At 56.6% G+C, this 27,767-nt stretch overlaps 4 protein-coding genes across 8 annotated transcripts in view; 2 read left to right on the forward strand and 2 right to left on the reverse strand.

Moving 5' to 3' along the window:
* Positions 1-5,971: 5,971 nt before the first annotated feature.
* On the reverse strand, positions 5,972-19,115 carry SPPL2B (signal peptide peptidase like 2B). 4 transcript variants are annotated; one of them, XM_032208654.1, is made up of 15 exons: positions 18,768-19,107; positions 18,560-18,676; positions 18,243-18,425; positions 17,424-17,513; positions 15,357-15,496; positions 14,586-14,728; positions 13,590-13,686; positions 13,059-13,175; positions 12,637-12,718; positions 12,049-12,123; positions 11,480-11,542; positions 10,483-10,582; positions 10,115-10,192; positions 9,598-9,758; positions 5,972-7,849 (listed from the first exon to the last, which is right to left on the reverse strand). In XM_032208654.1, the coding sequence occupies exons 1-15, from the start codon at positions 18,816-18,818 to the stop codon at positions 7,499-7,501; spliced, it is 1,848 nt and encodes a 615-aa protein (XP_032064545.1). In that variant the 5' UTR covers positions 18,819-19,107; the 3' UTR covers positions 5,972-7,498. The 4 variants fall into 4 exon arrangements, with proteins under 4 accessions (XP_032064545.1, XP_032064560.1, XP_032064538.1 ...); XM_032208669.1 differs by having other exon boundaries at positions 7,761-7,849; positions 9,549-9,758; XM_032208647.1 differs by lacking the exons at positions 5,972-7,849; positions 9,598-9,758; positions 10,115-10,192; positions 10,483-10,582 and having other exon boundaries at positions 10,591-11,542; positions 18,768-19,115.
* A 69-nt stretch (positions 19,116-19,184) lies between these two features.
* On the forward strand, positions 19,185-20,631 carry LSM7 (LSM7 homolog, U6 small nuclear RNA and mRNA degradation associated). Its single transcript, XM_032208704.1, has 4 exons — positions 19,185-19,277; positions 19,388-19,478; positions 19,566-19,637; positions 19,956-20,631. Exons 1-4 carry the CDS (start codon positions 19,272-19,274, stop codon positions 20,096-20,098), a joined length of 312 nt encoding a protein of 103 aa, XP_032064595.1. The 5' UTR covers positions 19,185-19,271; the 3' UTR covers positions 20,099-20,631.
* An 860-nt stretch (positions 20,632-21,491) lies between these two features.
* LOC116502783 (kelch-like protein 21) lies at positions 21,492-26,263 on the forward strand. The gene is given in 9 exon segments (XM_032208715.1): positions 21,492-22,552; positions 22,555-22,732; positions 22,734-23,038; positions 23,041-23,145; positions 23,148-23,291; positions 24,032-24,130; positions 24,133-24,203; positions 24,206-24,339; positions 24,341-26,263. Coding segments are annotated over 9 exon segments (1,404 nt in total). The 5' UTR covers positions 21,492-22,347; the 3' UTR covers positions 24,504-26,263.
* The window catches only part of ADAMTSL5 (ADAMTS like 5), a 28,398-nt gene continuing 26,662 nt past the window's right edge, over positions 26,032-27,767 (reverse strand). Inside the window, exons 12-13 of one of the 2 annotated variants that reach the window (XM_032208692.1) lie at positions 27,342-27,443; positions 26,032-27,219 (exon numbers count right to left, since the gene is read on the reverse strand). In XM_032208692.1, the coding sequence (XP_032064583.1) occupies positions 27,185-27,219; positions 27,342-27,443 (137 nt within the window). In that variant the 3' untranslated portion in view covers positions 26,032-27,184. Of the gene's footprint in view, positions 27,444-27,767 lie in introns of both variants that reach the window. The other variant, XM_032208682.1, reaches the window with a different exon arrangement.

Below are 27,767 nucleotides of genomic sequence, written 5' to 3' on the forward strand. Positions count from 1 at the left end.
TTACCTCCCAGAGGCCTATAAGATCGCATAGACTAGGCCTCCTCCGGATTCCATCTACCGGTCAATGTCGGCTGGTGACTCCCCGGGGGAGGGCCTTCTCTGTAGCTGCTCCGGCCCTCTGGAACAATCTCCCCGTGGAGATCCGGACCCTTACTACCCTTCCGGCCTTTCGTAAAGTGACCAAGACCTGGCTGTTCCGGCAGGCCTGGGGCTCTTGATTTATCCAGCCCCATCCTAAGTTATGAACATTGTGGAATTTTTAATGTTGTTTTTTATTTTTTGTATGTCCCCCTCTTTTTTTTTTTACCTGTAAGCCGCCCTGAGTCTCTTTGAGAGTGGGCGGCATACAAACTAATTAAATAAATAAAATAAAATAAAATAAAACAAACAAACAAACAAACAAATACATGAAGCTGCTGGGAAAAATCAACCATGACCGTGGATGGAGATACCTGCAGGACACTGATGATGCCCAACTCTGTATCTCCAACCCTGGTGACCCAAGTGGTGCTGTGGCCACCGCAGTGCTTGGAGGTTATGGGGGCCTGGATGGGGGACAACAGTTTCCCACCGAACCCTGGCAAGAGCAAATGGTTTTGGGTGCACGGAGATTCAGGCTTTGTCATTAAAGAATCAATTAAAGAATTCAGAATGGGGTGGCACTAACCCCAGATGGATCTGGCCCGCAACTTGGCAGATCATCTCCTGGACTCACGACTCCTTCTCAAGCCGGCAGGTGGCAGCCGCGACCAAGAGGCCCTTTGTGCTGCTTCCGTTTCGGTTTCAGTTGCGTCCTCTCCTGGATCAGGGTTCCCTGCATTCGGCCATTCAGGTCATCTGACGGCTGGACTACTGTAATGCGCTCTACATGGGGCTACCTTTGAAGAGCATGTGGAAGCTGCAGCTGATACCGTATGGTGGTGCGAGCGGTTCTTGGAGCCCAAAGAATGGCACCACTGCTTGGCTGCCGATTTGCTTCCTGGTGTTAGTCAAGGTGTTGGTGATCCCCTTTAAAACCCTCCATGGCAATGGGCCCAGGTTACCCGAGGGACCGTCTCACCCCACTGGGATTGGCCCACCCCACCCGTGCCAGCAGAGGAGGCATGCTGTGGGCCCCAGCAGCCTGGTCATTGAGGCTGCCGGAGTCAGGGGACGGGGCTTCGCTGCATTTTGCATTGAAGCAACTGATTGCCATCCATGGAGGTGAATTCCCATTGGAATCAGAAGGGGTCCCCCCTCCCCAAAGGAAGCCAGACTGAAGTTGTCCTCTGGCTGACTCTCCATAAGCCAGCATAATCAGGGCTCTGCTGAGAGCAGAGGTCCCCTTCATAACAAGGCCAGCAAGCTAGGGGGTCCCTACAGTTTTGACCCCCCCCCCCGGGATAAGGAAGGTGAGCTTCCCACCCCCATTTCCCTTCCTCTTCGAGAGGTTCTCCTGACTACCTGAAATTGGTTGACTGGGAACAGGCTCTGCATAGGCTCCTTTGGAGCAGCCATAAGCCCACCGATGAACAGCCATTTGGGCAACCAGCGGCTTGTCCTGGCTCATCTGGGCCTGACGTACAAACTCAGCCACGTGGTAGACCTGGTTTTTATCCCAGGGCAGCACAAACAACTGTCCTTTGCCAGGGCTGGATCACTCCCTGCTTGGCGCCATTCCCGGTTACAAGGAGCTTCCTTCCAGGGGAATTCATGGTTCTGCAGGTGCGAGGCCAGGTGGGACCAGAGGGGCTGGCAGAGCGCACGGTGCTTCCTCCGCAGCCTACAGCCAATTAAGTGCCCCTGGTGGCAAGCTCAGAGTCTGAGGAAGGAAGCAGCTGTCCCTCCCCAAAGGGCTGCCTGTCTGACCACTGCCTAACCCAGGACGTGGAAGGAAGAGAGCTGCCTGCCAGCACTGGGGGCTTAGTGTCCCTCCCTCCCTCCCTCCCTCCTGGTTCCCCTGCCACAAGGCTTGGCTGCCTTGCCAAAATCTAGTGCCAAATGAAAACACTTCAACATGCAGATTTGTGACACAGCCGCACAAGTCTACAAAAGGCTGTCCCTTAAGGCAGCATTATAATGAAGAGTTGGTGGCTTAACCAATTATATTGGGGCACTGTTACACACACACACACAGCACCATTGTGTGACTTATTCTGCCAGATACCTTAGCACACAAAGAACAGGAGTCACTTTTGCTTTGTTTGCCGCCTTCTGTCCATGGAATAGAATAATATAATAGCAGAGTTGGAAGGGACCTTGGAGGTCTTCTAGTCCAGCCCCCTGCCTAGGCAGGAAACCCTATACCGTTTCAGACAAATGGCTCTCCAACATCTTCTTAAAGACTTCCAGTGTTGGAGCATTCACAACTTCTGGAGGCAAATTATTCCACTGATTAATTGATTAACTGTCAGGAAATTAATTTCTCCTTAGTTCTAAGTTGCTTCTCTCCTTGATTCGTTTCCACCCATTGCTTCTTTATTCTACACTCAGGTGCTTTGGAGAATAGCTTGACTCCCCCTTCTTTGTGGCAGCCCCTGACATATCGGAACACTGCTGTCATGTCTGCCTCCAGTCCCCTAATCATCATTGTTGCTCTTCTCTGCACTATTTCTAGAGTCTCCACATCTTTTCTACATTGTGGTGACCAAAACTGAATGCAGTATTCCAAGTGTGGCTTTACCAAGGCCTGATAAAGTGGCATTAACCCTTCACGTGATCTTGATTCTATCCCTCTGTTGATGCAGCCTAGAACTGTCTTGGCTTTTTTGACAGCTGCTACACACGGCTGGCTCCTATTTAAACGGTTGCCCACTCGGACTCCAAGATCCCCTTCACAGTTACTACTATTGAGCAAGGTACCACCTATGCTGTACCTGTGCATTTCGTTTTTCTTGCCTAAATGCAGGACCTTAACTCTTTTCACCATTGAATTTCATTTTATTAGATAGTGCCCAATGTTCAAGTTTGTCCAGATCCTTCTGTATCTTGAGCCTTAAGTCTTCTGGAGTGTTGGCTATTCCTGACAGCTGGGTGTCATCTGCAAAGTTGATGAGTTCCCCATTTATCCCCTCATCCAAATCATTGATGAAGATGTTGAAGAGTCCTGGGCCCAAAACAGAGCCTTGGGGTCCCCCACTGCATCCCTCCCTCCATGTAGATGCAGTTCCACTGAGGACTACATGTTGAGTGTGGTTGGTCAGCCAGTTACGAATCCCACCTGGAGGTGATGCTGTCCAACCCACATTCTTCTACTACATCTAGTATAGGCTACAGTGTACTTTATCAAATGCCTTAATGAACTCCAAGTAAATTATATCAACAGTATTCTTATGGTTCATTAATTTTGTCACTTTGTCAAAGAACACAATAGGATTAGTCCGGCATGATCTGTTTTTGACAAACCAATGTTGGCTTTTGGTTATTACTTTGTTAGCTTCTAGGTGTTTGCTGATTCATTGCTTATCTTTTCCAGAATCTTCCCTGCTATTGAGGTCCGGCTGATAGGTCTGTAGATTCCTGGATCTACTTTTTCCCCTTTTTTGAAGATGGGAACCACATCAGCTCTTTTCCAGTCCTCTGGCAGTTCCCCGGTGCTCCAGGATCTTTGAAAGATATTGTTCAGTGGATCCGAGATCTCGTCTGCCAGTTCCTTCAGAACCTTGGGGTGTAATCTATCCGGTCCTGGTAATCTGAACTGATCTGGGGCTCCATTTTCTTCCCTATTTTAATGTGTTCCTAATCTGTTTTTTGTGGTGGTGTTTTTGATAGGCTGTTTTTCCCCTTCATATAAAGATAGATGCAAAAAACAAGTTAAATAGTTCTGCTTTCTCCCTGTTGCTTGTCACCTTCTTGTCACTTTCTCCCAGCAATGGGCCAATTGTTTCCTTAACCTTTTCTTGTTTTTAACATGTTGGAAGAAGCTTTTTTTCTTATTTTTTACTTTTGCCGCCTTTCTTCATTGTGAGCCTTAGCTTTCCTCCTTCATCTTCACAGGCTCAGGCTATTTGCTGATATTCTGCCTTAGTTATTTGCCCCCCTTTCCACTTTTTATACTTGTCCTTTTTGTCTTTCAATTTGGTTTGTATTTATTATTTTATATAGCTATTTGCAAATTGTAACTAAAATAGGATTACCATGGCAAGCTACCATAAAATAAATCACTCAAAAAAGGATAGCAGGAGGAACCAACGTCCCAATGGTACTGACATGCCGGCTCGATGCTCTGAGACTGCTGCTGATACTTTTGCCCCTGGGTGGTCCAATCGGACCTAAACCGTCCCGAAGAGACGGTGAACAGGAAGATCACAACTTGCTGATCTCAGGGACCACGCAAGTCTCTGATTGATACAAGAGAAGGCCTTCAAGCTGGTGATAAAAGGCAGCCTAGGGTGATGAAGTTGGGACGGCTAAGGAACGGAAGGAAACAGAAAGTGTGATCATCTGGTGAATCCTTTCTGTTTTGAAAAAGATTGCCCAAAAGAACTTCTTTTTTATGCTAAATTAAATCCTTAAGCAGAAGTAGTAAATGGTGGAATTGATCTCCATTGGATTGTTTTGGTTAGTATGCTTTTATTTTTGTAATTACACTTTGTGGATTGAAGTGCTCGCAACTTTCTTTCTCCCCTTTTCTTAAAGTGAACGGACCGGTTTTCTTCGACTTTTTCTTGCTTTATTTTTCAACCTAAGGATTAAAATCTCCCTCTCTACTCTAACAAAAACCATCTATTATTTGCTATTAAACTTCATTTAAGAACTTTGTCCCTCTTAAATCTGAGATAACATAAGAGAGTGAAAGGAAAATAATTGAATTCTGCTACTCGGAGGCTAAAGGCTAGAGTTTTTTGAAACTACGCATTTGTTCCTATTTCTCCTTTGATTTCACTCTCTTTGTACTTCAATACTCCGTAACTAAAAGTGATAAGAGCCAAGGGCACAAAGTGTTTACCACAGCTGTCCTTTGAGAGCCTTATCAGCACTGGGAGAGGGGGGAAAAACAGAACCTCTTTCTTGTGAAGATTGCAAATGATTTTGTGTTTAAGATATATATATATATATATATGACTGTGGAAGAGATGCACGAAAGCTAATTGTAACCAATTGACACACTTTCTACAAGATGTAATGTAAGATGATTTTTTGTGTGTGTGTTGTTTGTTTAATAAAAATTTCTTGCAAAAAAACCAAAACACGATAGCAGACTTACAGAGTTGGAAGGGACTTTGAAACTCCCTGCTCGAGCAGGAGATCATATGCCATTTTCAGGCCTATGTGGCTGTCCAGTCTCTTCTTAAAAGCATCCAGTGATGGGACACCCAAACGTTCTGGAGGCCTTTCCTCCGGTTAATTGTTCTCACTGTAAGTTTCTCCTTAGTTCTAGGTGAAGATAAGCCATGAGCATAATGGCGGAACCAGCAAACCCCCTAAACAGGGGGCAAACCCAAATCTGTCCAATAGCCCACATGGGCTCCCCCATCGACCTGGTCCTGCACTGGGGGAGAACTCCCAAGTGTTTGATGCCTGATGGGAACCGCCTGAATCTCCGGGGTCCAGAGCCTGCCCGTGGTTACTCCCAGGTAGGAGCAGGAATGCTTTGGCCACAGCCTCGGGGCGCAAGTTCAGGAGGCGTTCTTCAGCTGCTGACCAGGGCTCCAGTCAGAAGACAAAGGAAGGAGGTGGGTCACTGCAAGTCAGCTGGAATCACATCCAAGGGCTGGGAAGGCCCCCACCTGGAACCAAGTGGGAGGGGTAGCGAGTCTTGGGAGCCCAGCTGACAGCCCCCGATTTCTCCTGCTTGTTCCCATGTCAGAGACCTGGCGTCCCCCGACCCCCACTGCTGCTCTCCCCTACTCACCCAGAGCCCTCCACTCCACCCACAATCAGGAAAAGGGTCCTTCCATGGCCCCAAATATGGGGAACCTGCAAATCTTCTCCATCCCTTGACAGACCCTCCTTCCATGAAGGCTGAGCCAAAAAAAATTAAGGCGTAACATTTGGGAATGAGCAACTCAAGTTTCAAGTTTATTTTTAACCTGCTTCGGTAAAATAAAAGTTCCATGTACATTATTTATAAAATGGCTTAAATTAAGGCAAAATCCTGTAGTGTCTAAACAGTGCCCGTCGTTCTGCATGAGAGAGAGAGCCAGGCCCCCCCCGGGCCCCGCTCCATCCACTGCTCCCGAAAGATCGGGAGAAACGAGGCTGTCGTGTCCCTTCCCCGGCTGAGAGCCAAAAGCAGGGGACCAGCCAGCCACTCAGCAGAAGCCAGTAAACGTTTAATATGCAGGCTTGTAAAGCTACATTTTACAGTCCAAAGAACAACAACAACAAAAAAGAAGAATGCAAACACACTACACTGAAACACAAAGACAACACAGAAACCCTCTGGCCCAGGATGCCGAGGCGGAGAAGCTGAAGGGGGACCCGACACTCCCCGTCTTAAGACTATTGTCCCTGGAAGGCTGCCGGTTCCCCCACCTGCCAGGCCCCTGCTGCCTCAATGGGCACACCCCCCCCAAACCCCCAGGGGGACCGGGGGAGGGGGGAGCTGCAGCCACCTCCTTCCCCAAACCGCCCGTCAGGAACCTTCTCCTCGAGTCCCAGCGGGGCCAGAAGAGAAGGGCCCCACTCACCCCGGCCCACTGCCTCCACCTCCAGGGATTCAGCAGACTAAGACCCAGGGCTGCAGCGCCTAAGCGGGGCTCCGGCAGCCCCTTTGCAGGAAGACTTCTTGCCTCTCGCACGGCCTTGTTCCCTGGAAGTGGCCTCAGGGCAGCTGCAGGCCGGCCACAGGCAGAGGCAGCCACTTCCACAAAGAGCTGCGGGTCCCTGCCGGGCCTGGATGGTCTGAAGCGACAGCCCCCGAGAGCAGGGAAAGGCACCCCACGTCCTCCTGAGCTTAAGGGGCCAGCAATTTAGGGTGCCCGGCCCCTAGTGTTAGTCTGCTAGGCCCCGGCACCCCTTTCTCCTGGCACCCGAGCCCCCAGAAGAGACAGACAGAACTGAAAGCCTGGGGAGACGGAGAGGTTCTTCTGAGACCGGCTCGTTCATGGAGGACAGGGGGAATGGATGGCCCCTGGGAAGGACGACCAGCCCTGCCGAGCGCCTCCCACGGAGGGATGAGTTTTAAAAAGAGGAAACCGCCGGAGAAGAGCTTCTTCCCACACACAGCAGCCCTAGGTATGCTAAAGCGATTATCGTGGCCACACGAGTGCAAATTACTGCCTACAGTTGTTTTTTTTTTAATATAAAGATATTAATACTAACCAGCAGACTAAAACGGGGGAAGGAAAGGCATCTGCTTCCTGATTTGTCTTTTCCATAGTTGCTGAAATTCTATTCGAACCGTTGTAAAAGCACCATATTCAAAACGGAATTAGGGATTTGGTATAAAACACAGAGGGCCGCCCCCCCCTCCAAAGTCCAACCTGGGAGTCGTCTCCTAACGGCCCAAGCGCACAGGGGGGGAGCAAACCAGTCCTCAGCTGCACTGGGGGGGGGGCAGGAGGGGGGGGGGAGTCTAGCCAGACTGACTATGCTCGGCTGGGGGGCTCATCTGTCCCGGAGGGTCGTCCTTCAGAGGGTCACCTGGGGACTCTCCCTCTGGCCGCTGGGCCGTCGGCTGGCCAGGCTGGGGCTCAGCAGCATCTGTCTCCTCTTCCTTCGCCTCTTGCTCCACCTCCAGGAAAGGGGCGTGTGGCTCCTCCTCCTCCTCGGGGCCCACGGGGGTGCTGGCGGGCTCTCTGGGGGGGGAAGTGGCGGCGGCTGCTTCTCCGTCGGCCTCTGGGTGGGATGCTGGAGGTACCCCCCCCTTCGGGGGAGCAGGGCAGCTGGCGGGGGAGACGACTAAGGGAGGATGAGGTAGCTCTTTCTGCGTATAGAAAAGCAGAGGGTCAGAGGGTCCTGACTCCCAACGGTGTCTGGACATGGGGGGGGGGGCAGAGGCTCTCCAGACGCTCCCTAAATCCTGGCTCCTCCGTCAGGAACAGCAGCCCAAGAGCCCCGGTCAGCCTTTAGGCTCCTCCCGCCGTTCCCTGGCAGCGGAAGGGGAAGGAAATAAGAGCGCCAGCCACGGGGCGGGGTGGAAGGAAGGGGGGCGGGCTGGGCTGGTTTTCACCATGGCATGTCCCTCCCCCCCCCCAAACGATAACTTTCTGGATTACTAAATGAAGTGGTCTCAGCCAGTTCAGCTCTGCTGCTCTCAGCACCCAGAAGCCCCTCAAGAATCTCACCTTCCTGCGGAACAGGAGGGGCTCTCGCCTGCCAACCAAGCCCCTCAACCTTTGGCCAGAAAGCCCACTCCTCAATTTAAGGAACGGTTCGTCCCAATGAATTGCTCATCCCCAAAAGGGAGAAACTGACCAAGCTTTGCTCTCATAAAACCTCCACCCCCCCCCCGCCAGCACCAAGTCTATGGCAGCCTCAAGGCGTGTGTGTGCGTGTGTGTGTGTGTCAGAGAGAGGCGGGGGGGGGAAGGGCAGCCACAATAGCAGCCCTTGAGAAAGGACAAGACGGGATGGAGGAGGAGGGAGGGAGGAGGAGGAGGGAGGAGGAGAGGGGGAAAGAGAGAGAGGGAATCCCTCAGGATTCCCTTTCTGCTTAGTGATCTTATCGTTCGACTGTTGTGAGCCACCCTGAGTCGTGCAACCTACAATAATAGCTGGGTAAAAATCCCCAACCGGGTCTGGCTGACGAGGGACCGTGGGGGAGGGATGCCTTCCCAGGGAAACCTCTAAGGTCAGGGGGCGGCTGTGGTGCACTGGGGCCCCTCCCTCTTCAACAGGATCACTATTTTGGCCTTCCCGAGCCCCTCCCGCCCGCTTGCCTTCCACACTGGACCACGCATAACCCCCCTCCCCCGCCCCAAATCACAGTCTGTCACTGTTTGCCATGTTCCCCACCAAGCGGCTTGGGCTTTTGGCAATGGCAGCTGATGTCAGGGAGGGAGGGAGGGAGGGAGGGAGGGAGGCCTTGCCCTGCAGGGTCAGAGGGTGAGGGGGCTTGGAGATTCTCCTCGTCCCTTGCCTCCAGAAAAGCTCACCCCCCCACCCAGCTAGGAAGCCGGCTCCACCACCCAGCGACTCTTAGGGAGTCTTTTCTGAGACCCAGCTGAAACCTTCCTCCTTTCTCTCCCTAGCCTCTAAGGTTTCTCAGAGGGGGTCCCCCAAGACACACACACACACCCGGAGGTCCACAAAATCACAATTATTTGACAGCCTATGTTGAAAAATAAGATGCATTAAAATCCATCAGAAGCAGCAGCAGTTGCAGCAAACGCCCCCATTTTCAGCTCTTTTGGGGGTCCCCCCATTCTTTCAAAAAGCGGGAAGGGCCCCCGAAAGGAAGGGAAGCGGAGGGCAGCTCCTGCTCCGCTCCCCCCCCCTGCCCTCCGGCCATTTACAAACCCTTGGAGTGGCACCCACCCTCTGCCCTGCAGGGAACGGCTTTTCCACCCCAGCCTCCTGCCCCTGCCCCCCAAGCGGAGGGAGGCCTGGCCTTGAGGGCAGAGAGGCCGAGCCCAGAGGAGCTGAACAGGAAGGGAGAACAAAGAGGCAAAACCTCTACTCAACTTTAATTCTACTTAGGGGCTCGCTAGATTCATATCAAACTGGTATTCACCGCAAAGCCGCTGCCCGTCCAGAACGTGGCCAGCTCCCGGCGCCACAGGGCCACGAGGAGGCTGGTGAGGAGCGTGCAGGGCACCAGGTAGAGGAGCGCCGGCTGGCCCTTCCGCATCCAGGCCAGGGCTGCAAAGGTCGCCAGGAGGCCGATGCCGTAACCTGCAGGGAGGAGGAAGCGGCAGGGATCCCTCTCTCTCCCTCTTCCAGCCAGGGCAGACCCCGGCTGGAAGGCCAGGAACGGAGGCGAGGAACCCAGACCCCCCCCCCCGGCCAAAAGGAAAACAGAGGGAAGCCCCCTTCTCTGCCAGCCTCTCGGAAGCCCCAGGAGGGCAGAGCCCCAGCCCCAAGGCTCCGGGGGATGAGACTGGGAGGTCCTTCTGGCCGTCGGGCGACTTCACCCCAGGGAAGACTCCGTCGGTGGGGAAGATGCCAGGCGAAGGCCGCTGGGTTGGGCCTGGAGAGGCAGCCGCTCAGCCTTCAGCCAGAGAGGGAGGCGGCAGTGGCGGCAAACGTACCTATGGTGCAAGCTACGAAGTAGACTCTGGACGACTGGACTTGGATGTCAAACCTGTGGCAATAGGCTACAAGCAGACCTGCGCAGGGAGAGGAGGAGTCGGCTCCCTTCCCACAGGAGCCCCCAGCAGAGCCCGCACAGAGGAGGGGCAGCTAGGGACATTGGGGTGCACTTCCCCCCCCCAACCCCCAGACCCTGGTTCTAGGGCCAGCAAGGGCACCAAGCCCAAGAAGGGGGCAGCCGGGGGGGGCAGCCGGCCACACAGGGCAGCCTCACCCAGAGCCCCCCTGGCCAAGCAGGGAGGGTGGGAGGGAGCGGGGGCTCGTGCTGCCCTGAGTTGGTGGAGTTGCGGGGATTGGGGTCTCCTACCTGGCACCAAGATGTCCCCAAACCCCAGGAGGGAGAAGGGCCTGTCGCAGAGGGCCAGTGGGGAGAAGTTGAGCCGGGGAACCTTGAGCACCATGGGGAGCTTTGGGAAGGGAAAAGGAGGCACCGGTTCTACTGGGGAAGCAGCTCCACCCCCCCCTCCTGCCCCAAACGTTGCCCACCCAGCCCCTTGTGCTCAGTTCCCCTGCCCCACGGGGAAGGTGGAAGAAGGACCCGACTGACCCACGGTGGGTTTCTCCCCACACGGGCTGCCTGCACCTGCAACCCGTCTTCCGGGGCCCCCTAGAGGGCCCTCCCACGGCCAACCGCTGCTTGCAATCGCCCTTCTGCAGGGTCTCTCCCCACCCCCACCCCCGGCGTTCAGTGCCTGGGCCTGGCGTGCCAGGGGCTTCGCGAGCGAGCGTGAAAGTGGTGGCAGCCCAGAGGAGAGGAGGCAAGCCTGGCCGAGGGAGCCGAGGGCATCGGATGCATGAAAAGCTCCTGGCAGACGGAGGCTGTGGATCAACTCTCCCGCGATGCCCTTGGCGGTTCCCACCTCACCGAGTCCACACGAAACGGCCCCCTCCGGAGAAGCCTTCTCCCACTGCTCCCAAGCGCCTCCCTCCCGGAGGATCCTCCGTGAGCGGAATCCGGCCTCCCCACCCAGGGAGCTTCCCAGGAAGGAGAGCCCGGCCCCTTCGCAGAGGGGGCTCCAGGGCAGGCTGGGCAGGACACACAATGCCGTGTGTGTGTGTGTCTGTCTGTGTGTGCTGCATTCGGAGCAGGGCGGGGGGCTCCCAAGGGCCTTTTGGACTGGCAAACCCAGTAAGACCCCCGTCCTCCCAACCCCCCCTTTCCTGGCACCAACTGTGGCTTTGGCATTCTTAGGGAAGCCCAGACGGCCTCCCCCACCCCCCATATCCCGGACCCTTCCCCCCCCCCTTCCCGTTTTCAGCAAGGATTCCTCCCCACCTGCCCTGGGGTGGCAGCCCCTACTCGCCTTTTCACGAGTGGAGGAGTCCGTGGGTCCAGCAGCCACTTGCACCATGATGCTCTCCCCTGTCTGGAGGGGCCGGGAAGGAGGACAAGGTCAGCCGGGTGGGCCCCAAAGCTTCCCGACGGCCTGGAGAGCGGCCCAACCCACTGAACCCAGCCCCATGTCCCCCTTCCCCCCCGCTCCCTTGGGGGGCTGAGCTCCTCAACCTCTAAGCCAGCGGCAGAGCCGAGGGGTGGCCGAAGGGCAGGGACCCCCTGGCGGTCCTCTCAACCGGCTGCCCTTCCGATGTGTCTCGGGTTCCCCATCCTGGTTAGTTCTGGCTTGCATGGATGCATCTGGCAAGGGGTGGCGGGACAATGGAGTCCAGGCAGCCGGAGGGCACCAGCCACGCCTGCTCTGGACCCCTCCTCCTCCTCCTCCTCCCCCTCCCCAGTCCAGGAAGCCTTCCGAGGCTGCCCAGCAGGCCAGGCGTGTGAAAGGGGGGCTTTTAATCCAACCCTTCTCCTTCCCCGACTGCCCCAGGCACGGCAGCTCCTCAAAGGGCTTGGGGGGGGGGGCAGCAGTGCACCCACCTTGGTCAGGTACGGAGTGATGAAGACGAAGAAGACGTCGTACACGAAGAGGACCAGGAGGAGCAAAGTGCAGCCCTGGGGATGGAAAGGGTCAAAACAAGGCCTCTTTTGAAGGGGGGGGTAGGGCTGGGGAGATCCTGCTCCAGGCCCCCTGGGATGCTCTGCAGGGAGCAGCTGGCTCGGTCAATTCCGCCCTTCTGTATCAAGCAGCAGCCGGAACATCTGGTTTGCAAGCACCGCTCTCTTGCTCCGGAGCAGCAGAGAGGTGCCCCACAAGTCTTGGGGTCCCCCCGTGCCTGCTGCCTGCCCGGCTCTGCTTCATCTCCCGTAGCCAACCGGTAACCATTATGGAGCTGCCCCCTCCTGAGGAGGAGGGGAGTCCCTGGAAACCCCCAGAGGTCCTTGGCAACTCTGCTGCCCTGCCCTGCCCCAGCCAGGACGGCCGGAGCTGTTAAGCTGTGTCCTTCCTGGGGTCTGGTGCCCCCATGTTGCTGCCGGGAGGGAAGGGAGGAGGAGCCAGAGGTTCTCAGCAGCCTCTGGGGAGGGCAGAAGGCGGGCGGGGGGGGGGGGGCGTCATGGCTGCCTCACCTTGAACGTTGGCAATCGGATGGTCTTCAGCATGTAGAGGCAGAAGGCGATGCCCAGAGCGTCTTGGAGGATCCAGGCCCACCTGGGAGGGGGGGAGGAGGGGAAAGACCCACCACACGTGGCTGACCTTTCCTGCCCTGCGGAGGCCTTGCGCCACACCTCCAAGCCCCAGTCCCTCCCCGGGCCACCCACCACGTGGCTCACGCAGGGGACCCACTCCGCAAGGGGCACCACAGGGCTCTCTGGGTCTGACCCAACCAGAGTCTTCGTGGGGGTTGCCGATCCCCGGCGGCACCGGAGCCTCTGCGCTTTTGCCTCCTGCCAAGGGGCCGAGCACAGAAGTCGTGCGGTAGAGAGGGAGGGAGGCTGGCTCTCACCCAAAGCATGCTGGGAAGGAGTCCTGGGGGGGGAGGGGAGCTTACTGGTCTTCATTTCGGAAGAGACCCCAGACCAGGCTGACAGCAACGCAGAAGGCAGCAAGGAGCAGCATCCGGACTTGGGGCCGTTTGTGGAAATAAGGCCAGTTGTTACTGGGAACGCTGGAAGGCAGGCAGAGGGAGGGCATGGGCATCGCCCGGCAGCAGCAGTGGGCACAGAGGAGGGGGCGGAAGCCGGCTGTGCGGCAGGAGCGTGTTAGTGCATGAAACGCTCTCCAAGCACTTCCAAAGGGGTGGGTGGGCTTCCTGCAACCCCCTCCCCCCGGCACCTTCCTTCAGATCAAATCCCGCCCGCCTCCCGGTCTGGGGCAGCTGGAGGTGGGTTAGGAAAAGGCTCCCGGGGGGGGGGGGAGGCTCCACGCCACTGGGGAAGAGGCGGCAGCTACAAACCACGCCGTCCTTGTCTGGACGGGGCCCACACTGGCAGCTGAAAGGCCAGAGCCCAGAGAGGGTCCCTGCCGCCCTGCAGGAGCTGCTGGGACCAAGAAGCCCCCTCCCCACCAGCCATCCACCTACCGGCACTTCCCGAGGGGGAACCTCCGGACGAAGGGGGAAAGGCAGCTGTAGAGGCCGATGGAAGCGGCCAGGCAGAAGATCCCAATGATGGCGTAGACTGGAGGGGAGAGGAAGAGGGGGGAAGCCTTTGGAGGAGGAGGAGGCGGCCCCGGGAGCCTGACCAAGCCAGGGGTCAGAGGGGTCCCGGCATTTATAGCAGGATGGGAGCCCAGCTGTCCTGCTTCCCACCCCCAACGCCCAGCCCTACACCTCCCCCCCTCCCCTGGGTGAAGCCAACGCTCCGGTCCGCTCAAGCAAGAGAGCCTGGCGGTGGGTGGGCCTTGGTTCTGCCCCCGGCTGAAGGGGCCCAGGGCTGCTCTACCGGGTGGGAGCCAAAGGCCCTGTGTCTGGAGGGAGCCACGTCAGCCGAGGAAGCAGGGCTGGCCTGACAGGTGGGGAGGGAGGCGGACAGGCTGGGGACATTTTGGCCAGAGGGATGTTGGCTTATTTTCAGGAAGCTCAACCAGAGGAGCAGGAGGGGCCCTGGCCACTTCCTGGATTCCCCTTGTCAGGCACTCATGGGGGGGACGGGGGACAGATGGACGCCCCCACCCACCCACTCCCCACACGCACGCACTGCAGGTGCTTAGGCTCCCAGGAACGCCTGGCCCCTTGAGAGGCTTCCGGTCTGGATGCAGGAGACGGGCCCTGGCCCCAGCAGCCGCTTTTGGCAGGGCAGGGAAGTACCCAGAGGGCCACTGCCGGCCACGGTGCCCGTGGAACTCCGCCAGGGGACGCCCTCGCGGGGGCTGAACCAGGCCTGGTCCCAGCAGCAGCAGACAAAGCCCGGGCTGCCCAGGCCAGGCGGCCTCCCTCCCTCCCTTTTAGCCCCCCGGGGACCTGAAGGGGCGGGGAGGTCCTGGCCAAAGTATCCCAGCCTCCCCCCCGCCCAGGTGAACCCAGAGAGACCCCGGGGGCCAAAGGACGCGGAGACCAGATCCGCCTCCCAGTCGGTACCTAGTTGGTCATAGAAGTAATACAGGAGGATCAGCATGGAGCAACACATGAGCACAAAGACGCCGATCATGACCGGAGTGACGTCCACCGTCTCGTCTTCTTGCTTCTCAGCCCCGTCATCCCGCTTGTGTTTCATGTAGCGTCTGAAAAAGAGAGGGGTCCTCAGAGGAGGCCGTTCCCCCCCCTCCCCGTGCCCAGGAAGGCTGGGGGTTCCGGCCGGCCTCTTCCTCCTCCCGCTAGCCCCGCTACTACGGGCATGAGGCCATTCAGCTGCCGCCCTGCCTTCGGGACAGTCCCGGCTCTTCCCTTGGTGGCTGCGGCAGGACGGCTTTGTTGCTGCGTTTGGTCAACCCCCGGTAGTGGCTGGACGGGCAGCGGCCCCCTCCCTTTGATCCAGACAGTCGGGCCGGACGGGAGCTCCACAGGGCCGAAATGCATGGAGTTTCTGAAGTCATTGACTGCTTCCTTTCCCGCAGCTGAGCTGGCGAACTGCGCCTCAGAAATCCTGCTGGCTTAACACCCCTCTCCCCGTTCAGAAACAACACCCCCCCCCACCTCCCCTGGATGAGGGACAGGAGGGGACACACAGAGACGCTTCTTTCTGTCCTGCTTAGGGCCCCCGCAAGCCGTTAGAGGTGCGAGCGAGCGAGAGCAGCGGGGAGACCGTGAGGCAGAGCAGCTAATATCCCAAGAGAGGCCGTTAGAAGGGGCAGAAAACCGAGACGCCCACCCCCACCCCCTCCCATCCTTCAGGGCCGCCTCTGCACTTACTTTTTCACATCTCTGCTCCCGGCCCAGTATCCACCCACGGCCACCGTGCCCACCGCCATGACAAAGATGATCACCATGTTATAGTCCAGGACGGGCTCGCCGGGGGCGTACATGGCTACCTTGGCCGAAGGACCAAAGCTCTACAGGGCAGGGAGGGAGGGAAGGAGAAAGGAAGAGTAAACGAGTGCAACGCAGAGCCAATGTTGTTCTCCTCCCTGGGAATCAATCTGAGAGAGCTCGGAGGACTCCCCATCCAGCCCCTTTCCCAGGGCAGGGATCTCCTGGCCACCCCAGGCCAATGGCTGTCCGGTCTGCCAGGGTAACCTCCAGTGATGGAGGAGAGAGGCTGCTCCTTCCGTGGCTTCAGAGCTCAAAGGAAATATGCCTCTTTAGCTCAAGTTAGGATCTCAAAAGTCCGCCTTGTGGCCGGGGGGAGAAATAGCGCTCCCCTCCTCCCCCTCCCGGGACTGGAAGGCTGCTGTCCCTCCCCAGCCGCCTCTTCCTCAACAGACGCAGTTCCTTTATCCCCTCTGGGTAGGATTGGTAGCCTCCAAGCCTTCACCACCTTTTTTTTTATTTCATTCTATTTTATTTTTTATTAAACTGGTTTGTCACCCATCTCACCTCAAACGACTCTGGGGGCCTTACAACATTCGAAGTATGCATATTGTGTGCGCAATTATTAGGCGAGTATTTTGACCATATCATCATTTTAATGCATGCTTTCCATCTCCAAGCTGTATAAACTGGGAAGTGCAGGGGTATCAAACTCACAACAACATGTTGTCGTCATGTGGCATATGGCAACTTCCCCCCCCCCCCCTTTGCTACAGCAGGGGTGGGTGGCCAGCATGTGTGACGCATCCGGCCCGTGGGCTGCACGCTTGATCTCGGGCTTAGTGGGTATAAGCAGGTCAGGTGATGCGTATTTGTGTGATGAGGGGAGGGTGTCACGGCCCAAGGAGCTCAGCGGCCGGTATCAAGGTGTGCATAATTATTAGGCGGCTTCTTTTCCTCAGGCAAAATGGGCCAAAAAAGAGATTTCACGGACTCTGAAAAGCCAAAAATTGTAAAAAGTCTTTCAGAGGATCCATTTGCCTGGGTGGTCAGAAGATTCCTTGATATTGCTAAGATTTTGGTCCATGATCACAGAACCATCAAGTGTTTTGTTGCAAGTAGTCAACAGGGTTGAAAGAAACGTGTTGAGAAAAAAATGCCAAAGATTTGAGAAGGATCAAATGTGAAGTTGCCAGGAACCCATCATCCTCCAGTGGTGTCGTATCTCAGAACTGCAACCTACCTTGAGTGCCCAGAGGTGCTCAGAGACATGGCCAAGGTAAGGAACTCAAAATCAACTCCCAAATCTACTGCCACTTTTTAAAAGACACTTTCTTCAAACAGTAGTGGGTGCAGGAAAAAGTCTGCATCTTTCTGAAAAGAAGGGGGGCTACACTGATTGTTTTTTAACTGTCAGAAGTGTTTATTTGTAAAGTCTGAGTTGTTTATTATTCTCACTTTAACAGATGAAAGAGAAAGGAACCCTCTCCTTGGCCACCTGTCCAGTGAAGGTGTTGAGAGGCAGCAGGGACCTCTCAACACCTTCACCTCAGCCAGTCCCAGGAAGGGACTGTGCAGTGCAGTGACATCTCTCTACTAAAGCAACCCACAATTTTTGCAGCTAGACTCCTCCGGTGCTCCTCCAGGGGTGCAGGGGGAAATCATTCTCCCCAGGCTTACCTGGTGACACTATCAGAATCAAACCACTTCAAAGGGGAACTGGATGGTCATCTCTCCAATTCAATACTTTAGGGCCTACCAGTCTGCAAGGCAAGAGCCTACCAGTAAAAGAAACCCCCCAAGATGTGCTATTTATTTAACCACCACTACTCTTTCCTTGGGGAGGGGGGTTATATTTGTTTCACAATTTACCAACATTTATCAATTAAATGGTCAATGTTATTTTCATTGGAAAAAAATGATCCTGCTTTTCAGTTTCCCCAACATTTTACCTAGAAGGGCCTCATGCTCGGCTATGTGGAAGAGCACACAGAGACGGAGAAGGCTCACCTGTCCTATGTCCAGCATATCTGCATAGCTGAGCAGGGCCACTGGGATGTCAATTTCCTCATACTGACTCCGGTTACCAGCGGGGGGCACCTGATGAGAAGAGTAGAAAGGAAAGCAGCACCTAAATACGTTTCCACGTAGGAAACGCCGGCTCAGTTTCTGTGGCCCGAAATCTACTCTCACCAGCATCTATTTAACAAGCATCAGGGCAGCTTTGTTCAACCTACTGTATATAGGGAGACTCGAAGATGCTGAAATTGTTACAGGACGTGCGTGTTTGTGAACACAAGGCCACGAGGAGGAGACCAAAGGAAAGGGCAATACAGACAGGACAGAATCACCTTAAACCGTCACGAAAGGGTTGCGACCACGGCAGAACTTGCAGAAACGGCTGAACCGATGTTTGATTAGGGAGAGAGGAACAGCTACTGTTGTAAAAGGCTGGGTAAACCTTTTATGGACTTCATGCTACCAGTGGATGGAAACGAAGGGATGAGCGTGCCGATTCTTGGGAGTTGAGGAGGAGAAGGGAGCCACGTGATGCAACTCAGACACGGGGGAAACAGTTTCGAGGCTGCGTAGGGCAACTGAAAGCCATTCCTCTGGTATCTCTTGTCTTCTTTTGGCTTTCTAACGCTCCCACAGTTTCTTGCTTTCTTTCTTCTATTCATCTTTCATCTTGGTGGGAACATTTCCTTATCCACGATCACAGAGGGCAAAGGGGACGGTAGCCCCCCCCCGCTTCCCTCCCGGGGAAGGTTCAGGTCAGGGGTCCCCAGACCGGGAGGGCCACCCCCCCCCCCCCGCGAGCGGACTCACCAGCCTCTCCTTGCTGACGATCAGCAGCCCCCGGGCGCCGTTCACCTGCGCCAGGCGGACCTTCTCGTAGAAGGTGCAGTTGCCCCGCATCACCATGGGCACCGCGTTGCCGAAGCCGCCCTCGGGCACCTCGGAGGCCGCGCACAAGGCCGACACCGTCTGATCCTGCAGCGCCAGCAGGGACTGCGGGGGAGGAAGGGGAGGAAGGGGAAGGGGGGGAGAGAGGCCCCGGGGGAGCCCTTCCGTCAGGCGGCCCGGCGGGGTCCCGGCCCCTCCCTCCGCCCAGCCCCTCCCTCCGCCCGCGGGCGCCCACTCACCGCCTTGCCCAGGTCGTGCGGCAGGTGGGCCCACTGCGAGTTGAAGAGGATGCAGTAGTCCTTCCCGCCTCCGCCCTTCTCCGGGAAGACGCGCACCACGCCGAACTCTCCGGAGACCTGGGGCGAGGGAGGCAGGACAGCTCGGGGCCCCGCCGGACGGAAGGACGGGCCCTCTCCTCCCCCCGCCCGCCCCTCCCGGGGGCCTCACCTGCGCCACCAGCAGCGCCAGCAACCACCCGCGCGGCCCGCCCGCCGCCATGGCCGCCTCCCCCTCTCGTCTCCCGCAGCGGCAGCGGCGGCAGCGGCAGCAACGGCGGAGGGGAAGGCCGAGCCGCGCTGGGCAGGAAGCGGGCGCCCGTTACTTAGCAACCTAGGAAGCTCCTCCCCGGCCGGCCGGGGAGCTTCGCCTCTTCGCGGCCGGAGCGGCCTCCCGTGAAGGCTTCCGGGCGCGGGAAGGCGGGGTCCGTGGCGGGGCGGCCCGGGAGCCCCTCTCCAGTCTCGCCTCGGCGCCGGAGCGGAACGGGGGGGGTCGGCCCGAGCAGCCTCGCGCGAGAGCCCCGGAAGTCTCGGTGGCCCGCGGAGGCGACTGCCGGCCACGTGACCGCGTCCCCCGTCGCTAATTGGAGAAGAGGCGAGAGGGCAATCGCGGCGGAGCCGTGGGCGGAAGTGACGCCACGAGCTCCCCGGGCGCGGGATCCCCGGCGAGAGCAAGATGGCGGTGAGCGGCGGCGGGGCGCTGGGCGCGCGCGTGTTTGGGCGGGAGGGAAGGGCGGCTTTGCTCCCCTCCGGGTGGCGCCGGACCTTGACGCCCTTCTGCTCCGCCCGCAGGACAAGGAGAAGAAGAAGAAGGAGAGCATCCTGGACCTCTCCAAGTACATCGACAAGACCATCCGCGTCAAGTTCCAGGGCGGCCGGGAAGGTGAGTGGCGGCGGCGGCGGCCGGTGGGATGGGCGTCCTGGGGCCGCACGGAGAGTGCCGGGCATTTCTCCCTTTCTCTCCCCACAGCCAGCGGCGTCCTGAAAGGCTTCGATCCGCTGCTCAACCTGGTGCTGGACGGCACCATCGAGTACATGAGAGGTGGGTGCCCGGAGCCCCCCCCCCCGTCCTTCCAGGCCGGAGGGAGGGAGGGAGGGAGGCCCTGGCCCCCGGGGGGGGGCTTTCGGCTCTCCCCATGAGGGGCGGGAGATGGAGGGGGGGGGGGTCCTGGCCGCTCTCGGGCGCGGGAGGGGCTTCCCTCTCGGACGCTTCATGACCCAGCTAGGTGGCCTCATGGGGGACATGGCGGGTGGGGGGTTCCTGCTGCCGCTCGTGAGCCAGAGCCTTTGCCCAGGGCAGGGACCCCGGCCTGGCGCCTGCCTGCCCACGTAACGCTTTCTGATTCGCTTCCCCATCCAGATCCGGATGACCAGTACAAACTCACGGAAGACACCCGGCAGCTGGGCCTGGTGGTCTGCAGAGGGACCTCCGTGGTCCTCATCTGCCCGCAGGATGGGATGGAAGCCATTCCGAACCCCTTCATTCAGCAGCAAGATGGCTAATCGGTCTGTGGCTCAAACCTTGTGGGGAGTGGAATGCGGTTTCTGGAAAGGAGCCACATTTGCAGGAGAAATTATTTTTTTATGCTCATTTTGTATAGGAGGAGGAGGACCTTGTAATATTTTTTCTTATTTTGTGTGACTGTGTGTGGGCCAGGAAATAGTCTTACAGAGAGCCGATGCCTTTTGTCTGCAGCAGGCTTGGACCATCTTTCTGCTGTAAATGATCGAAAGCACATTGGAAGGTTTGGTAAAATACGGCAGACTGTTCTGGTCCGTCCCTGTTCCTTTAATTTCTGGATAAACAATGTGATCGCTCCCTGGTTTGGTCCGGTGTCGTTGGGCCTTCATCTTTGTTGACAACTCTGTTTTCTCAGGAAGGCATCTAGGACAAGTGACCAGCAGCCACATGAACATTTAGTCATAAAGAAAAGGGGATAAAATTTGTGTTGTTTGTCATCATTCATCTTCCTTTTCATTCCTCACTGAAGGAGGAGAGTTTATTATTTGACAAATAAAACACATCCTGAATCTTCTCACAAGTTGAATGTAGGAGAATGTGAAAACTCATGGATAGAGCACATTGAGAAAGAAATTATAAATGGTGTCAATTTAAATGGGCTTGAGGCACAACAGCTGTTTCTTCCAAATGATTCCTGGGGCAGAATCTTGAACCTGGCCTGGATCTGCTTGCTTGGTAACAAATTGTCCAGCTTTCCTTGTTGGGTGAGAATTTGATCCACCGCAAGAAGGTAATTATTCCATTTACATCCTGGGCCAAACAAGTAATGGCTGATCTTCCTTTTCCAACTTCTCACCTCTCTCTGAGCAAGTTGTGTTTCTGTGGAAGGGACAAGGGCAAGCAAGGGCTTGCATGCCAGTCACAGGGCTGTGGTGAAAACCTGTGTTTGAAAGAAAAATACCCACCGGCTGCAGTTGTTGGAAAAGTAACCCAACGTGTGTTGATAACAATTGTGTATATCAAAATACAAGATTTTCCAAGCCAACTCATGGAGGGATAATTTTTGACCGTAAATATTTTTGTACTTAATACCATATTACGGTTATGATGAAGAACATGTTGAGGACTAAGCCGACTACTTAATGGACAATCACTAAAATGGATGACTTTGCTGAGTAAAAGAGCCTGAGGGAAGAAAAATCTGAAATCTCGCCTTCCAATTTCCATTGAGGTTCATCTCGGCCCTCTAAGGGGGCTTCCTACCAGCTTTTGTCACTGACCAATAACATGAAAGGTGTGCGGTCTGAATGAGAGTAAAAGTGAGGTCCTTAAAATAAAGCCTTTAAAATCCACTTTAGGCTCTTATAGGATCTGAAGGTCGCTGACTGCTCTGATGCTGCATAAAAGATTCCTAATTTTAAGAGTTTTATAAAGGAGGACAAACACCAAGGAGGCTGAATCACAAAAGATAAGGATGTTAAAAAGGAGAACAACACAAATGCCAGTCAAAGATGGTTTTTCGGGCAGTTTGATCTGCTCCATGGCCGACTGTGGCTGGGAGGGAGACGTAGCCTCCCAGCCATAGTCCAACCCATCCTTCCCACTAGGGTTAAGTCTTGAAATGCCGGCCCTGCAATGTTTGGGTAAGAGTCAAAGACTCAGCTGAGCAGCTATTGACATTTCACCCTGTTATGCAACTCAAGTGTGGCACACATTCTTAATACTCCCGTCCCTTTTCCCTCTTCCCCCCATAACAGCCCTGTGAGATGTGTTGCCGTGTCAGAGAGAGTGGCGCAAAAGTCATCCAGCCGGTGCTCATGCCTAAGACGGGACTGGAACTGATGGTTTCTAGGCCTTACACCTTCACCCCGATACCACACCGGCTCCCCACTTAGTTGCCTCGTATCACCCATTTCTAACCCCCAGGATTGGTGGTGTTCCTCCTCCTCTTGTATCGAAACAGTCATGCTTGCTCTATGCCAGCAGTTATCAACCTGTGGGTCACAGGTCACCAAAGACCATCGGGAAACACACATTTTCCATGGTCTTAGGAACTGAGAGACCAATTTTAGGGTTGGGGGTCACCATAACATGAACTGTATTAAAGGGTCGCGGCATTGGGAAGGTTGAGAACCACTGCTCTACGCGGACAGGCCAATGAGATTGGCACCAGGCAGCCAGTGGGGTTGAGGGGTTGGGACGTGGGTCCCCGGGTGAAGGAAGCTGGTCTCTACGTTCAGGGTTGGAGTGTCCGTATCGGGCCCAGCAACTGCTCTGCTGGCCTTTCACCATGGGGTTTGAATGGGAGCCAAGGTCACAGGACAGGAGGGTGTTTTATTCTGGGTTTGGCTTCAGCCATCCTGCATGGATCCGTCCCTGTGGGCGGAAATTCAGGCCAGAGTGTGATGCAGTCCTGGAGATTGGGGGGGGGGGGGAGTGCTTCCCAGTCAACCGGTGGGCCCTGGCCCGCCACAGCGGCTATTTTGAGGCCATGTCTGGGAGTGCGCAGAGCGGCACATCTGGACCCAGGGGGTTGAGGCGGAGCCCTTCCAGGCACTTCTGGACTTCACCCGGACAGGCAGCCTTGGCATCGCCCCTGGCAATGTCACCAGCCTTCTGCAGACGACCAGCTTCCTGCCCCTGGAGGCTGCCAAGAGGCGCTGTGAGACCTTTCTGGAAAGAGCTGCATGTCTCCAACTGCCTCAGCCTCAGGGCCTATGCACTGCACTTTGCCTGCGCGGCACTTGGCTCTGCTGCCCTCAACGTGGCCGTCAGCCACTGGGCCGACGTGATGACCCACGGCGAGGTTGAGGAGCTGCCCAAAGCCACTCTGATGGAGCTGCTGCAGAGCGATGAGCTCTTTGTGGCTCACGAGGACGTGGTCTTTGACCCAGTGATGCAGTGGGTAGTGGCTGCCCTGCCCGGGCAGGCCATGGATTTCCTGGAGTTGGTGGGCCTGGTGTGGGTCCCCTTCCTCAGCCTCCCCTTGGCCTCCTGGTGAAGCGCAGCCAGTGCCCCGGGCTGGAAGCTCCGGCTCAGCTGCTGAAAGAGCTGGACCGCTTCCCACCCCCCAACTGGCAGGATGCTGTCCGAGCCCCCTTGCGAGTCGGAGGTATGAGACTCTCTTTGTGATGGCCGGGAAACGGGACCACGAGCAGCAGGAGCTCTTCCACTGCCAGGCCTGCTCGCCACTCAAGCGCAAAGACCTCACCCAGTATGTTTTGGCTGTCCTGGGTAACGCTCCTTCCCTCGGGGTGGGCTCTGGGCTGCAGCCCCATAACAAGGGGAGGGGAGGGGAGAAGAACTGCCAGAGCAGCTCCTGGCTTGCTCTGCTCTCTAGAAGGCCCCTCGCTGTCATCGGAAAGGCTCTTGGGCTGCCTGCCCTGAAGCCGGTTCCTTGCTTTACGGTTGGTGGGCCTTTGGCCTCCCTTCCCAGTGCCCAGGGACGACCTGGAAGGAAGTGGGAGCTGGGATTTGAATTCGGGACTTGGCTCCAAGTCTGTATGGGCTGCAAGCTAGAAGGTGCCCAAGTGAGAGTCTCTGAATGCGCTCTGGGCAGTTGCCGGCAGGGAGCTCGAGCGCCCCCCCCCCCGCAGGTGGCTGGCCAGGGTGGGGCCTGGAGAAATCAGGGGGGTCCCTTTCATTGTCAGAGCGAACGAGTTCGAAGCCCTTTGAGAGGCCATTAGGTGTCTGACCAAATAGGGAAGGGATTGTTCTGAGGCAGCCTACCTTGAGATGCCAGGCCTTGGGGGACAGCTGCCGCTGGGGCTCCCCTTGCACCCTGGGCTCCAGACAGTGCTCCTCCCCCTCCCCCTCGGTGGGTGGGTGGGTGGCAGTCAGCCTGCCCCACATGAGGAGGCTCAGCAGGGTGCTCCTGTGAATGTGCCCGGTCCGCTGTCAGTGCCAAGGGTCCCAGGGAGGGCAACGGAGCTGCCCCTCTGTGCTGGGAGGGAGCCTTTCCTTCTCCCCACCAGGCAGCCTGCTCTTTGTCACGGGAGGGAACTTCCGGGAGGAGTTTTTCTGGGCCCCCGTGGACTGGGTGTGGATCTACAACAGCTGGGATGACAGCTGGCTGGAGGGCCAGTCATGGAGGAGGCTCGCAATAGCCCCTGCACAGTGGGGGTTGGCTTCCACCTGCATGTAATGGGGGGGGGAGCACCCCAGAGGGCATCACTCCCAGTGTCGAGCGCCTCGCCCTGGCGGACTCCTCCTGGAAGCCCACCAGTCCCCTGATCCACCCCGGGGAACGAGCCGGAGCCACCAGTATGGGCACACGGATCTACAGTGCGTGGCATGGATGAGAATGGGGATGTCTGCTGGGCAGTTCAGCGGCTGGACATAGAGACGGACATGTTTCTTTCTCACCGCTGCCAAGGTGAGGCTGTGCCGGCTTTCCTGGGGTCTTTTGAGGGAGGGGTGTGGGCTGCAGAGGGTGGAGGGACTTAGAGGTTCCCTGGTGTCTTGTGTGGCCCTGTGAGGTCAGGGCAAAAGGGGGCCATGGGGCCATTTCTGCCCTTCGTCAGATGTGCTGTTTTGAGGAAAGACTCCTTACTCATGCCAGGTTCAGGTAAACGAAGCTACTGTTTGAAAGGCCACCCCAATACCCCCAGAAGACCTCCAAGGTCCCTTCCAGCTCTGTTATTCTATTCTGGTCTATTCTACTCTATATTCTATTCTACTCTACTTTCTCTTCTCTTCATACAGCTCGACAGCTGCTCTTTGGCTGCTGGCAACCCAGGCCCTGGGGGGTGGGGTTGCCTTTGTGGGGCAGGGGAGTTCCTTCAGTGGGTCCAACTAGCTCCAGAGAGCAGTGCTCTCCACCCCGCCCATCTGCCCTGTTTCTCTTCCCTTCAGGTATGACCTCTGTGTGGCAGCCTTGAATGGGACCCTCTACACCATTGGTGTGTGTGTGTGTGGTGTTCCGCTTTGACGTCGGCACCGTCGAGTGGACCCCCGTGGAGGACGGTGGCCTGGCTCAGAAGTTCTTTGAAGGATGCAGCTCAGCCAATGGACACATCTATCTGCTGGCAGAGCAGCGGGGGAATGCTGCGCTCCTAAACATGGTGATTCTGGACCCCTACAAGGAAGCATGCCAGGAAGTGGGTTACCGGCTCTCCTGCCCTCTCCCCATCCACGGAATGGGCTCTGTGCGCAGGTTCAACACCTGGAGGTGCCAGGCATAGTGAGGGATGCTGCCTCCTCCCTTCCGAAGAGATCCCCATGGCAGAGATCGCCCTCCACGGAGGGTACATCTGAGCCCTCCTGTTCTGCTGACATTGGCCATAAGACACGGGGGGGGGGAGGGGGATTCCCTTCACAGATCCCTAGAATGGGAGCGGCCTTGGAGATCAGCAGGGCTGTTCCCTGGTGTCAGTGCAGGAACCCCCAGCCGAAGGCCCTCAAGCCCCCACAAAACCAATCCCTGCATTCAGCCACCCCAGCGGATCCCACTAGCCCCCAACCGCTGCTCTTCGGGCCCCATCTCACCTTGCTTGCTCTCCCCTGGAGAGACCCCCCCCCACATTTTCCAATATCCTTTCTAAAATGTGTTTCACACGACTGCCCTGCTGAAACGAGGGTCTCTTGTGGTCTTGGTTTGACCGATTGATTGAGTTTGTCAAAGAAATATAAACATGGACGTGAACACAGGAAATGGGTACGCATAAACGGGGATAGTAGGAGAGGGATGGGAGGCACGCTGGTCCACCTACGCATGCCCCCTTCCAGGCCTCTTAAGAAAGGGGTGAGGCGTGATGTTGGGATGTCATTGCTACGATTGTAGGATTTTCCTGCTTCCATACCTGGCGGTTGTCCGAGTTTCTTCTGTGCCTCTTTAAACCTTCATTTCCTGGCTTAAGTCTTGGTGGCTTCTGTCGTCCCCTGCCGGGCATTGCTGTAAGTGCGAGCAGGAGGAGGGAAGTGGAGGTGCTGGACTTGTTCTCCAGGGAATCAGTGATTTTGCCAGTTCATTTATATTTCATTTTGTTTTTTTATTAGTCTTTTCAAATTTTAGGCTTATAAATACAAGAGAACATTTGTAATTCAGAGTTGAACTTCAGGATTTTTGGTGCTTTCTTTACTTTTTTTTTTTTTGCAAATGTTTCATTATCCAACAAGGTGACATCATCTGTTTTAGGCATGTTTTTAAGTCATTGGTTTGACCACCTATTTATTTGTGTCATACATTTATAAATCTTTAATAGTGACATTTGAGTTGGTTTATTACTTATGGTTTATGAATACATTTATTTTAAACTTAAATTATCTCCATCTGAAAGTTAAGAGAGATACTAAGTTGGAATGTAAACGGTGTGCAAAATAAGGCACTCCAGGTGGCTTCCATACAGACAGGAGAAACACGGGGTGAGCCCTACACGGAACGGGGGCCACGTAACGCTGGCAAGAGAAGGACGGGTAAACTGTTCATCCACAACGACACCCAGTCAGGACTTGCTAAGGCAACGAGGTAACACCTTCAGCGCAGAGATGACAGAATCTGTTCATTTGTGGAACCCCGGGCCTTGGATAATGTTGAGTTATTGTATGTAATTTTAAAAGGCCTCTGAGTCAAAGAAAAATGGATGAAAAATTGAGGGCGGGGTTTCTTTCAATGTTATTTAATAAAAAATAAAAAATACCATCGCTAACCAGGATGGGAGCGCCTCCTTTCCGTTGGTGTCCGGGGTCAGGTCTCTCCTTCAGACCGAGGGGCTGGCGCAAGAATACCCACGAGGCAGCGGGAAACGCCCACTCCACTCGGGGGCAGCATGGGCCAAGGGAGCCAAATGGCGGAGGCCACTGGGCGCCTGGGGCTTAGAGACGCTTGCGGGGGACGATCACGGGGATGATCCATCAGACCCCTTTTGCTTGGTCCCTGCGGGCCAGGAGAGCCTCTCGGAGTCGCCCGGCTTGGATGTGCTTCGACGGCGGCGGGATGTGCCGGCACGGTCGGTCAGAAGCCCAGCGCATCGGCGGCGGAGTTTGGCGTCTACGCTTTCCTGCCGGGCAGGGCAAACTGGGCGTCCATGACGCGTTCAATAGTCGCGGGGCTCCCTTCAGCGGGCGGAGGCTCTCAGGCCGGAGGGCCGGGCCGGCAACGCGTGGCGGCGTCGCGAAGCAGCAAGTCTTCACGGGGCGACCAGGGCCGGGCATAGCCGCCGCGCTGCAACAGGAGACGGTTGAGGGTCTGCTCGAAGTTGACGTGGTTCCGCGCCATGAGCAGGTACTCGCGCCGCTCCAGCAGGTGGGGGCAGTCACAGGTGTTGGGCACCCAGAGGTACTCACGCGAGCGCAGCGGGAAGCGGTTGCGGTACGTCTGCAGCACCTGCAGGTCGTAGCGTGTCTCGGAGCCCACGTAGCGCTTCGAGAGGATCCGTGCGCGGAAGACTGCCGTGAAGAAGCCCGCCCGCCGGTCAGCCAGTTAGAGCAGCAGCCGTCGCCCCTCGCACCCCCCTTGTCCGCAAGGGACGATGGAGGAAACCTTCCTGGCGCGGAAGCCGGCTGCCCCGGGATGCGGACTTGGCGCGCTCCTGTTTTGCACGCCACCGCCGCAGTCCGAGGCCGCCTGCCTGCGGCTCCTCCAGTGCGCCAACGAGGCACAGCCGAAGAGCCGCTATGAGCGCAGACGTCTTCCCAGGCCATCCATGCCGATTTCTGTGCAGCCTGAATGGAGCCTAAGATGGACGGACGGACGGAAGGAAGGCGGCGGCG

Source organism: Thamnophis elegans, chromosome 1 (genome assembly GCF_009769535.1).
Source record: "Thamnophis elegans isolate rThaEle1 chromosome 1, rThaEle1.pri, whole genome shotgun sequence".
NCBI classification, from domain to species: Eukaryota; Metazoa; Chordata; class Lepidosauria; order Squamata; family Colubridae; genus Thamnophis; species Thamnophis elegans.

Bases quoted from the DNA above. Each gene is read 5' to 3' on its own strand.
- LSM7 (XM_032208704.1), top strand. The intron at 19,479-19,565 runs GTGAGTGGCGGC...CTCTCCCCACAG, and splicing joins GTTCCAGGGCGGCCGGGAAG to CCAGCGGCGTCCTGAAAGGC. The intron at 19,638-19,955 runs GTGGGTGCCCGG...TTCCCCATCCAG, and splicing joins CACCATCGAGTACATGAGAG to ATCCGGATGACCAGTACAAA.
- SPPL2B (XM_032208647.1), bottom strand. From the start codon at position 18,818: ATGGCGGCGGGCGGGCCGCGCGGGTGGTTGCTGGCGCTGCTGGTGGCG. The intron at 18,677-18,767 runs GTGAGGCCCCCG...CCCTCGCCCCAG, and splicing joins TGGCGCTGCTGGTGGCGCAG to GTCTCCGGAGAGTTCGGCGT. The intron at 13,687-14,585 runs GTACCGACTGGG...TCTCCCCTCCAG, and splicing joins TTACTTCTATGACCAACTAG to TCTACGCCATCATTGGGATC.